At 37.3% G+C, this 12,744-nt stretch overlaps 1 protein-coding gene across 4 annotated transcripts in view; it reads left to right on the forward strand.

Annotated features, from left to right (window-relative positions):
* Positions 1 to 781: 781 nt before the first annotated feature.
* The window catches only part of arhgef18.S (Rho/Rac guanine nucleotide exchange factor 18 S homeolog), a 47,940-nt gene continuing 35,977 nt past the window's right edge, over positions 782 to 12,744 (forward strand). For 2 of the 4 annotated variants that reach the window (XM_018243646.2, XM_018243648.2), the window contains exons 1-4: positions 782 to 914; positions 10,044 to 10,111; positions 10,591 to 10,639; positions 11,961 to 12,099. In XM_018243646.2, coding sequence (XP_018099135.1) covers positions 12,035 to 12,099 — 65 coding nt within the window. In that variant the 5' untranslated portion in view covers positions 782 to 914; positions 10,044 to 10,111; positions 10,591 to 10,639; positions 11,961 to 12,034. Of the gene's footprint in view, positions 915 to 10,043; positions 10,112 to 10,590; positions 10,640 to 11,959; positions 12,100 to 12,744 lie in introns of those variants that run through there. The other 2 variants (XM_018243645.2, XM_018243647.2) reach the window with 2 other exon arrangements.

The following is a 12,744-nucleotide window of genomic DNA, read 5'->3' on the forward strand; positions in this document are numbered from 1 at the left end:
CTTTGATTATCGAATGGTCGAATATTCGAACGATTTTTACTTCGAATCGAAGTCAAAGTAAATTCAAAGTCGTAGTATCCTATTCGATGGTTGAAGTATCCAAAAAATTACTTCGAATTTCGAATTTTTGTACTTCAAAAATTCCCTCCAATTTACTTCCAACCCTTGATAAATCTGCCCCTGTGTGTTTCAGATTTGGGAACGCCAGTATCCATGAGCTAACTGATTCTATTATTATTGTGCCTGTTTGTTCTCAACAGTTCTGTATTGTGTTCAGATTACAGTTTTGTGGCAGCGTCATTGAGAGTCATTTATAAACAGTGGGCAAATTTGCTCCTGGTCAGTAACCCATGGCAACCGCTTGCTTTCAGTGCTCAACGTGTAACTGGCTGAAAAAAGCTAATCACTGACTGGTTGCTATAGGTTATTGCCCAAGTGCAAATTTGACAAGTGGTTATAAATGAGCCCAATTGTGTTTCGTAAACATGCTACATTTTTTGCACTTCACAAACTTCATAATTTAATTAAACAGAGACATAGGTTGCATCACAAAATTACAGTTACATTTCAAAAACAAGGAGTATATGTGTTATATAGCGTTACTTTTTATTTAAAAAAATATTCCTGTGAAAATGCCCTAAAATGCTGGGAATAAGTCTCATTTTAAACAGAACTTCAGATCCTATGCAGGACCTATGCAGTTCCACTTTACACAATGAGCAGGAATGCAGCGTGATGTGAGAGAAGAGAGATGCGGGGCGGGACTTGGGCTGCTATTGCACGCTTCTGCCTGTCACTCACAGATATGACCACTTCCTGTGGAAGAATGAAATGACACGCCCAGTCCTCAATTCAGCCTAAACACCGAGAACAGAAGATATGTTTGCTGCTGTGATGTTATTACATATTCAGAGGTAAAATGCAATTTAAATCTTTTTTTTTTTTTTATCGGGCACCATATATATGAAGGAAGGAGGCACGTAATGCTAGGAGATGAGAATGACACAGTGTGTCCCTTTTTATATAAACACTGATCTAATGCATATACTGATCTAGTGCAGCACATATATTTGTAGTTGTTTTGTTTCAGGCTACTGGAGAGAAGTTACTTTAAACTCTTTTAGCATTGTGGGTCCTAGAATTAATGGTCCAGGCTTTAAGGGATCATTGTTGCAGTGCCGTAGATTATATTTATTTTTCTGGTTATCTTTTGGAAATCTGCTGTATTCAAATGGTTACCACTGGATTTGTATGCAATACACAGGCTGACTGTATTCAGCTGCAGTCTGACTCAAATATTTAAGCTGATTATCTAGTTGACATTCAGAGTATATACTTAAAGAGATGGATGAAGTGGTTGTTCACTTGGGTCTTGGTCTATAGAAATTAACAGTTGCTGTGTTTTTTCGTTTGATGAATTGAACCCTGTACAGTATATATTAATTAATGTAGTATAAAGTTCATGTGCTTCTGTGCAGTTTTACTTTGAGACATTTGAGTTTCATGGCTCATTGTTTCTTTGTCATGTAAATTTTACTTTAAACAATATAGGGATATCTCCGTTCCATAAGTATTGGCTTTGAACCCTATTTGCCTATTCAGATTTAAATAAAATGTAAAAAAAACAGTATGGTTTGAACAAAAAAATAATTGTTGCATTGAGTTGTCAAGAGCTGTAAAATAACTTGACTTCAGGTTTGATTCAGTTGAATGGAATTTATCACGCTATGCAGAAAAATGGTGATCATATATCATATGTGTTCTGATATCAGACATAGTCCTATAAAAATCCTTATTTATCAAGCCATGTATTGATTTTAGCTGTAAAATTCAGCGTTGAGTTGTTTAACAGTGCCATGTGAAGATGGCTTTTTTACATTTACTAACAACTGAATTTTGATTTTTTTTTTCCCATTTAGAAAAATTTGTGGTTTTCCTATATATCTAAAAATTAATTTTTATGTCTAAAAGTTTTAAATTTGCAGGATTCATGAAAACCACTAATGCAGACTTTGCCATGTAAAAGTTGTCAAGGTCCTATAGAAATGGCAGCTGCACTGATCTTATTGGGCCACTTATAATGAATTTGGACTTTTTTTAGGTTTTTGGATCTTTTCTTCTCTAGAAATTTGTCTGAATAAACGTAAATTTTTTGAGGTTGTCAATGTTTTTTTTTAGCCCATCGTTAAGCACTTTTTTTTTTTCTTCGCACTTTTTATAATTGTATCTTTTAATAATCTCCATGCCATTCCATGCCATGGTTTTAGAGTTTGTGAGTTTAGCCGTTGTTTCAAAAACCACTAAAATCCAACCTTAAAAAATATTTAATAAATAAGTCTCAATGTGTCTCACATTGACATTGGCTTATGTGAGGTCTGAAGTGGTGTAAAATACAGTGACACCTCTATTTTAATTACCCCATTTTTAAGTTTTCCAACATTTTACATATTTTATTTTTGGTCTCACCACTTTATAAAGCTTTTTAAATGGGTGCATTGCCCTGATTTTAAGTAATGTTTTCCTGGATCTTACATAAAAATGTTGTCCCGATGTTTCTAAAAATTGCTGTTTGTCCTCTGTGAATGTTATTATTCCCCCCCATACTGTAACATTAAAGGAGAGCTAAACCCCCCCCCAATAATAAAAAAACACTAGCCTACATAGTCCCCCTCCCTGCTTCCCCCTGCATAGGTGATTACCCCTGAAAGAGCCCCTAATTCATTACTCACGTATAGGTGCAGAGTAAGCGCAGCGGAGCTCATGGTGCCATCTTCCGGCTCTTCTGTATTCTTCATGAATTGAACGCAGTATTGGCACATGCGCAGTTGAGCAGTCTTCCGGTTCGTATGCCCGTGTGACAAAAGTGCCGGAAATTGCCGAAGGGAATCAAGAGGCCCTGAAGAATACCGAAGAACCGGAAGTAGGGGCCCATGTGTTCCACTGCACTTATATCCTTTCAGAACGTAAAGAAAAGTTACTTTAAAGGATAAGTCAACCCCAAAAATAATTTACCCCAAAAACATTTTTAACTTTCACATATACATTCATTACAAATTTTCTATGGTTTTTAAGTTATTTGTATATGTATTGCTATTGAAAGACGTGCTTGTCTGTCCCTGCCTATTCTCTGTCTTGGTGGCTCTCAGCAAAGACAGGTCTGTTAATCAGCTCAGACAACAGTCTGAGCGACCAGGACAGAGAATAGCAGTACATATACAAATAACTTAAAAACCATAGAAAATTTGTATAAATTTATATGGGAAAGTTGCTAAGAAATTGCATTTTCTTTTGTTAGGCAAAAAATATTTTTGGGGTTGACTTATCCTTTCATATATTTACCTGATTTCACGTTTTACATTTTTTACATAACATAATTTTTTCTTGGTCCCCTGAAAAACATAAAATGAGGATTCTACAGTATTTTAGTAAAATAATTATTGAGCAGAATAAAAATGCATACCTTTATAATAGTATAAAACAAATGTATGTTTTATTGTTATTACTGTTTTTTCCACATGATTATACACAACGGCTAGGTGTAATAGCACATTGGGTGAATTGTTGCCTGAGTGATTGTAGTTTAGGGGGTCTTCTTCCAATCATCCTATGAGAAGCACCTGCTTGTGTTTCTCAAGTGAGATATTTTGGGGGTTTGCCTTCCTTTCTTGTATATGCTTTGTGAAATAAGTAGGAAAACTATGCTTGTTACAAAAGAATGTTGTTCTAATTCCCCTGCCCTTTTGTAATTCTCAACAGGTATGCATAGTACAATGGGTAAAACTGCATTACATACCAACATCATAGCAAGTTTGTTTCTTTGACAGGGCAGTTAAAGGTCCAAACAGTTAATGTATTTTTAGATTTGTTTGCATGCATCAGACTGATGTTCTCACAGACTGAAGCCTGTGCAAATCAAAATGTCACAGCCTCCTTTCCTCTTTTACTTGTTCTCACTGGCTGCTATCTACCTTTAGTTTTACACAACTAGTGCACATGCGAATGGCAAACTGAGCACACTCATAACATTAGTGGTAGGGGCATGCTAGAAGAAAGGTAAGTCATCCTGGGGTAAAAAATTTAGTGACCACCTTTCACATAGAAATTGTGGGACCCCAGACACCTATACCTGATTTCTATGGCAATGCCATTTGCCATACAGATCATTTTGTACATTTTTTCTGTTTCTAATAGAATATTTTCATTATTATAAACAGAAAAAAATCATTACTAAAATAAACTAGCATAAATACATATTTATGATTTTTTTGTTTGTTTAGAGTTTAAATTATTTTAGAAAACTTAAAGGGGTGGTTCACCAATTTTAAGCATCTTTTCAATTGGTTTTCATTATTTATTTGTTATCGTTTTTTAGTTATTTGTCTTTTTCTTCTGACTCTTTGCATTCTGGATTAGACATGTCATATCTGTGTTTATTTTACATTTGGTCTGCCCACTCAAAATAATACATGAAAGAAAATGAAATTCTAAGTGGCTTTTCATGGGGATGCCTTATTTAGAAACCTATTATCCAGAAAGCTCTGAATTACAGGAAGTTAATCTCCCATAGACACCATTAAAAGGCAAATGGTTAAAATTTTAAAAAGAGAAAAAACCCTAAAAATTAATATGGCTAAAAATACCATATTTTATATACTGAACTTATTGCACCAGCCTAAAATACCAGCAATGATCCAGGACTTCAAACTTGTCACAGGGGATCACCATCTTGGAAAGTGTCTGCAACACTCAGTGGGCTCTGAGCAGCTGTTGAGAAGCTAAACTTGGTGGTTTGTCTTTAATGTAAGCTGAGGCTACAGGGCTGATTATTAAATTCTGATACTAATTGCACTGGTTTCTTTCTGCGCTGCCATGTAGTAATTATCTGTATTAATTTACTAATCCGCTTTATATTGTGACATTTATACTCTGTGCACAGTAAGCCCAGTAAGTGACAGCATGAGCAGTGAATCAGCAGAAAAGAAGATGGGGAGCTACTGGGGCTAGAGTCCTTCGCGGGTCCATTTTTTTGAAACCCCAACCGAGCCCGCAATTTCACCCGCATGTTCCCGCTACCCGACCCGCAATAGGCCAACTAACCTTATGAACTGGGGGACATGCAAAACCGGAAGTGACATCACATTTGCCCAGAAGTGACGTCTCTACAGTGCTGAATCTTACCAAAAAAATGTAAAAACCCACAAGGGTGGGTGGAAGAGATTAAGCCCGCACCTTTGTTGGGTACCCAGCCAGGTTACTTGCGAACGGACCTGATGCTTTGGAGGCATATATCTTTTCTGCTAAAGGGCTGTGGTTGCCTTGAACTGGCAAAGATGCCCAAAACATAATGTACAACATTAGTAGCCTACTTCTTTAGTTAAGCTTTAGTTTTCCTTTCTTTGTATAATAAAAACGTGCCTTGTGCTTGATCCTAACTAAGATATAATTAATCTCTATTGGAGGCAAAACCTTCCTACTGGTTTTATTTCATGTTTAAATATTTTATTAGCAGGCTTAAGGTATGGTGACCCAAATTACTGAAATCGAGAATTCGGTACTTTGTCTATTTATATATTTATTTGCGCTCCTGGTTTTGAAACTATATGCAAGCCAACAACCAAAAAATATATAATGGAGTGCTGACTCCTGTTAAATTGTACCTTGAATCTGACCCAGTGAACAGAAAGGGATAAACAACACTGCTTTCAACTGCAATTACATTTACAAATACAGGTATGAGATTCCTTATCTGGACACCTGTTAGCCGTCATCCAGAAAGCTCTGAATTACGGGAAGGCCACCTCCCTTAGACTCCCATTTTTAAAATTATTTCCTTTTCCTCTGTTATAATAAAACAGTATCTTGTACTTGATCCTAACTAAGATATATTAAATACGAAATAATCCTATTGGGTTTATATAATTTTTAAATTATTTTTAGTAGACAAAGTATGGGGGTCCATATTATAGAAAGATTCCTTATTTGGAAAACCCCAAGTCCTGAGCATTTTGGATAATGGGTCCCATACTTGTATTGCTTTATGCATTAGTCTAGTGGAGGACAAGGGATTTCTGGGAAAAGAACATTTAAGTGGTTGTTGTTGCACTTAGACAGAACCCTGGAATGATGTTTTTTCCCCAAAGAGGAATGTCAGCCCTGGAAAAATGTAGGTGATTTAATTCCCTGGGGGATCATTCAAGTAAGATAATAACACATAACTGAAATTTTTTAAAACTCATTTGCAGGTAGTGGTATTAGTTATTGACAGATATTGCCGTTTTTTGGAAAAGTGTTTTAAAACTTTACCGCCTGAACATTGCAGGATAAATGACTGCTGTAGACTGTAAAATTTGCAATTTGAGCAGGAAAGATCCTGAATACAGTTGCAGATGTAGCCACCTGGTACTGTTATTTTCACTCCCTGCTAGATCCCCTATCAAAAACAGTGCATTGGCCACAGGAGGCTCTGTGGACTCAAGCCTTGTAATTGAAGGGCAAGGAAAGTGATATTCTAATTGGCATCCCCCTGTGAATACCACTTTCATTGTACTAATGTTAATTACTTTTTCTCTCAGCCTCTGGCTTTGTGTATTTTACTGCCTCGTCATTTTCCTGCATCTTTTGTTGTCTGGTTCTGACCAATGCTCTGTTTTATGGGCTAGCTATTAGCCTTCTGTCTGTCCTAAACACTTGCCCCCCCCCAGTCTGCCATCAATACTATTGACTGCTGTTTATTTTTATTTCAGTTTGTTTATTAAAGCATTTCATTATGTACAGTATCTTTGCTCCTGGTATTTGTCATGCTCTTTGTTCACAGTCACAAAGTACATGGGCTTCTCCAAGCCATACATCTTTGGTTCATTTTGACAAACTGTCATTATTGCAGAAAAAAAACCATTACTCACCAGAGAATGGTGCTAAATTGCACCAATTCACTTGCCTGTAACAGCCAATTAGATATTTGCTTTCATTTTCCTACTGGCACCAGTCAACTAAGCGACATTATGATTGCTTGCTATTGGTAACTGCACCGAGACCTAGTGAGGTATGGTTTTAAAGAGACCGTGACCTTCCTTAAAGTAGAACTAAACCCTAAAAATTAATGTGGCTAAAAATGCCATATTTTACATACTCAGCTTATTGCACCAGCCTAAAATTTCAGCTTGGCAATAGCAGCAATGATCCAGGACTTCAAACTTGTGACAGGGGGTCACCATCTTGGAAAGTGTCTGCGACACTGTGCTCTGAGCAGCTGCTGAGGGGTCGTCGCAAATTATCAAGCAGAAAATGAAGTTGGCTTGTAATATAAACTGACACAGGGCTGATTATTAAATTCTGGTGCTAATTGCACTGGTTTCTGTGCTGCCATGTAGTTATTATCTGTATTAATTACTAATCAGCCTTATATTGTGACATTTATATACTGTATATTGTGAGTTAGTCCATAAGCTCAGTAACTGACAGCAGCACAGAGCATGTTCAGTGAATCGCCAGAAAAGAAGATGGGGAGCTACTGGGGCATCTTTGGAGACACAGATCTTCCCTGACAAAGGTCTGTGGTTGCCTTGGGCTGGTACAGAACCCCTAAACATAATATTCAACATTTCTAGTCTTCTCTTTAGTTAAGCTTTAGTTCTCCTTTTCTCTGTATAATAAAACAGTGTATTGTGCTTGATCCTAACCAAGATATAATTATTTTCTATTGGAGGCAAAACATTCCTACTGGTTTTATTTCATGTTTAAATATTTTATTAGCCAGCTTAAGGTATGGTGACCCAAATGACTGAAATCCAGAAAGCCGAGAATTCTGGATAATAGATCACATACCGGCACACATTAATTAGACATTTTTTTTTACATTTGTAAAAATTCTCAGTTTCATAAATCCTTTGACTTATCCTTGACACTCATAGTAGAGGAATGAGTAACTACCTTGGTGATAAGTGGAGTTCACCAATATCAGAGAGAAAGTCCAGTGCTCACAGTACTTGTGAAAATGCAAAATATTATTTTGGGATCTTCCCAATAAATTTCAATAGATTAGATATAAAGGGATAGTGACACATCCCAGGTTGAAATAGGAATGTGTTACTTTAAAAACATAAACCCTAGAGCTGCTACTGTTTTCTGCTGCTTTTACTAACCTGTGTGGGGCTCCAACTTGGCTCAAAGTAAATAGCTTTGTGAGTAATAATGCACTTGGGGAACTACAACATTTTGATAGGCTGATGGACAAATGTAAAAAGTGGCCCAGCCTATAGGAACATTCCCTGCCCCGACAACGTGATATAAACCAGGAAGTTGCTCAACTTCAAGCTGTGCGGCCCCCAGCACACACTACTAAGGCTAAGGCCACACTAGGCGATAGCGCCGCGATTTGACTCGCGGCGACTTTTCGCCGCGACTTTTAAGCCGCAATCGCTGGGGAAACTTTTGCGCTGGCGTCTATGGGGAATCGCGAAAAATCGCCAGCGTAAAAACACACGCGGCGATCTTTTTCTATTGTCGCTCGAAATCGCCTAGCGAGGCAATTTCGAGCGACAGTAGAGAAAAGATCGCCGCGTGTGTTTTTACGCTGGCGATTTTTCGCGATTCCCCATAGACGCCAGCGCAAAAGTTTCCCCAGCGATTGCGGCTTAAAAGTCGCGGCGAAAAGTCGCCGCGAGTCAAATCGCGGCGCTATCGCCTAGTGTGACCTTAGCCTAAGGGGTGAGCTGAGGGAGGCACAACATCCATTAGGAAGGGATAGCAGTGCTAGGGTTTAAAATTGGAACATGTCACTATCCCTTTAAAGTTGGTTTGTAAGTGTCGTTACAGTTTTCAATGCTTAACTCCATGCAGTCCCTGCTGCTTGGGGCATTGATCCCAACCTAACATAAACAGGCAAATTGATCTCTGGAAGATTGAACTCTGCTGGATGAGCTGCTCTTCTCCCCAGCACTTGTGAAAGAGATAATTATCTGTATACAAAGTACATTTCTATCCAAGGCTCCACCTGCAAACTCTGTTCTAATGAAAATGTTACAAACCCATTCCTAAAATCACCATTTTGTAACTGTATTATACAACTAGGAAACTGCACAGCCAGATACATTTTTCCATTATAAGCTCTTTGACCAGGGCCCTCTTTAACTCTTATAATGGTTATGTGTTTGTTCGTTATCTGTATGTTCAACATACACACCCTTTCATTGTACAGTGCTGCAAAACATGTTGCAACTTTATAAATATTGATCAATATGGATTTTTAGACTAGAAATAAAACCAATAATGATTGCTTTTGTGACGCTTTTCACTTAATCAGGAATGTTTCACTTTCACTTTAATAAACTATTCACAGCTAAACTCGTTTATAACTGTGCCTCCTGTCTCCCCTGTCTTGGGCTGCACTTAGTGTATTTTCCTAGCCGGTATTTTCGGGAATTTCAGAGCTCACTGTAAAATCTTTGGCACTACCATGGGTGCTTAAAGTATTAATTTTGATTTGCTTCTGGGAAATTCTCCTTCATAGAAACTCTTAAATCTGATTTGATTAGGAGGTGGAGTTGGTTACCCAAAACTACTTCAGACTCCACAGCTCTGTCTTTAACCCTATGGGCAATATGCCTGATTCCTGAATCTGGTGAAAATGTCACTGCAACTATAAAGCAGAGTTTTCAGCAGTAAATTCTGACTGATCTCACCAGGTAAGTATATTGTGTGTCTAGTTCTGAGCAAACTATTGAAAGGATCCACGTTTTTTTTGTTATTAGTCTTCTTTACCTAAACTGAAGATTTCCTGGAAACCACAGCATTCCAGCTATGGAAACATATATATGTTATATCAAGAGAAAAGACTGTAGTTTGCATGTTCTCTTACATACAGTACAAGCAGGCTGGAGTGCATTAAGTAGCTGGGCATGACAAGTGTATTTCTGTAGTGCATGACAACCCAGGCAGGAACATGCAGTGCTACTTATGATTGTTCTTAATAAAAAACAGGCATGAAATTTGCTATAAGTAGTGTGTTTTTGTTTTGTTTTTTTTAATTATTTATTCTATTTCAGATTGTGCTGTAAATGTTCATAAAAGCTGCAAGGCATTGCTCCCTGAATGCACCAGCAACAAGCTGAAGGTATTATTTTATTAATCCTAACATAAAGGTTTAAATAATTAGCATGAAAAAACCCTAAATAGCACACCAATACTGCATGATCAAATCCGGTATTTTACATAAAGCAAGTTAGTCTGTTTTCCTTTTCTGTATCATCACTCTTGACCTTGATTAATAGGTATATCAAGACAGGATTCATGTATAATTTCTACTTCTGTGGGAAATATCATGTCTTGTTTCTTACACTTACACCCTTACCCATCTTCTTAGGCTGTATACACTTCTTGTTTATTGGTTATCACTAAAGGTTCACTTATTTTCATACTCATGGGAATGATGTTCAACTTGGTCCATAGTCTACCAGAAATTTTTGCTAATGTAAATTGGGGTGGGCACCTGTGATTAGCTAGTGTATATGCCTGCATAGCAGAACCATGACAGACAAATAATCCCATTTTTGTGAACATTGTATAACACTTTCTTTTTATTTACTTCTGCAGAAAGATAACTCTCCAAAGCCTGTAACATCTTCCCTGAGCTGCCAGCAAGGTACAGCTGTATGTTAGGCTAATTGTTTGATATAAGTGATTCTCTGTGTGCAGGGATCTTGTAAGGCGGCCATACGTGTACTGATAAAATCACATTTAGATATTGCTTTCCATACATGTGTGTGGAGGGATGATCACATCAACTATCTTTGTACCATAGATAGTGGTCAGTTTGTCTATTAAACAGATGTCAAAATTTGAAAGGCTCATCTGTTTTGTTAGGTGAGTTTTGAATCTGGCTATAACAACCAAACAGTACTTTACTTTCTGCTCACACATCTGCTAGATATTGATTTGTGTAAAATTATTTGGCAAGGTGGGCAATATTGTTTTGATCCGATTGATTGTAGGCCTTAGCGCCCAACAGTTGGATCTCAATTTTAGAATACCGGAGGTCAGAGTGAGGATGGAATCAAAAAGCTGATGTGGTCCTCACTGTGATGTTTGACATCGCCTGACACCAGTTTTTATTGGCTAGTGTATGGTCACATGCCACGTCACAATCAAGTAATGGAGTAAAACAGAAGTCATAGCAATTACCACTTCTTACTGTGCAATTCTATAATTCATTAGCCCATGTTACCACAAAGAACAATAGAATGGAGGGGGGGAGTCTGTGTCTCCCTTCATTGAAAGACAAGGACAGAGGTACTGATTTGACAGTTTATTGGCCACTTGTGTTTGTAAATGACCCCTATATGCTTTTATTATCCCCCTTTCCTTTCAATCAGTTTTTTTTCTCAGCATACAGAAGAATGCAGTTTAGTTTTTTCCATGCCACATGCTGAATATAGTGAGGAAATCCAGCCATAATTGGGATATAGGCTGGAAATTGTCTGTTGCCATGAGACAATCTGTTATATAATTGTGTGTGGTTTCAAAAGTGAATTGAAATCACGCTTATTGCAGATGAGCGCTAAGGTAATTTATCCAGTAGCTATTGGTGGGTGCTAATAGGCACAATGTGGTTTTGTCTCTGTGCCCTGCAGACTATGTCAATAATGGTTCGTTAATCAGCAAGAGCAGTTTCTAGAATCATCGCTGAAAATCTAGAGAAAGGCAGAGCAGTTTGTTCAAGTGGTAAAGGATACAGCCTTATTAGTATGGGAAATATTGGTTTCAAAAGGGATAGGGAAGACTGTTTTAAAACAGGCCCCTCGTGGATCTCACTTCCCTACCCCAAAAAGTGTGGTTGAAATCTTGTATTAGAGAATGAGTTGTTAACCTTCGTATTTTCTCTGCTCTACGCCATAAGCACAAATAGAGTTTTCAGCCTGACTGTAGCCTTTCACACTCCAATGTGGTCTATGTCTCTGTTGCAGCTTCTTTCAAGGAGAATGCTCGATTTGCTATAGTGGGGCTGGATGGAACTCATGCTCAGGCTCGGGGGCTCGGAATGACTGTCACCAATAGAGGAGGTTCACGAGTAGAAGTGCAATCCAATTCAGGAAGCAGAGCTAGGTAAGTAATATAATTATATTGTCAAATATGTTAAAACAATAGCTTGATAAACAATACATTTCGGTTATCTATTAGCTGACTTAAAAGAAAGGGATCTTCTGGTAGATGGGGTATAGCACTGCTAATAAAGTGGCTTGATACAATAGAAAAGTGATAACAGAAATATTTCGTAGAAACAAAAAAATGTTATTTTAGTCTGGCATCTTATAACAGGACATTGGTCCTTCTACTGTTAAAAAAAATATCAAGAAATATTCCTTTTTTTTTTTTTCAATAAAAGTGGTACATGTATGGGACCTGTTATCCAGTGTTTTCCAGATAACGGATCTTTCCATAATTTGGATCTTCATACCCAAAGTCTAAAAAATCATGTAAACATTAAATCAATTAAATAATAAATTGGCTGATTTTGCTTCCATTACATATGAATTATATCTTGGTTTGGATCAAGTACAAGGTTCTGTTTTATCATTACAGGGAAAAAGGAAATCATTTTTACAAATTTGGATTATTTGATTATAATGGAGTCTATGGGAGATGGCCTTTCCGTAATTCAGAGCTTTCTGGATAACCGAGAAACAGTCATGTTGCTAGTTATAAATAAAAAATTACATTTCTTTTAACAATGTAATTCTATCATGATCT

This window comes from Xenopus laevis, chromosome 1S (genome assembly GCF_017654675.1).
Source record: "Xenopus laevis strain J_2021 chromosome 1S, Xenopus_laevis_v10.1, whole genome shotgun sequence".
Classification (NCBI taxonomy): Eukaryota; Metazoa; Chordata; class Amphibia; order Anura; family Pipidae; genus Xenopus; species Xenopus laevis.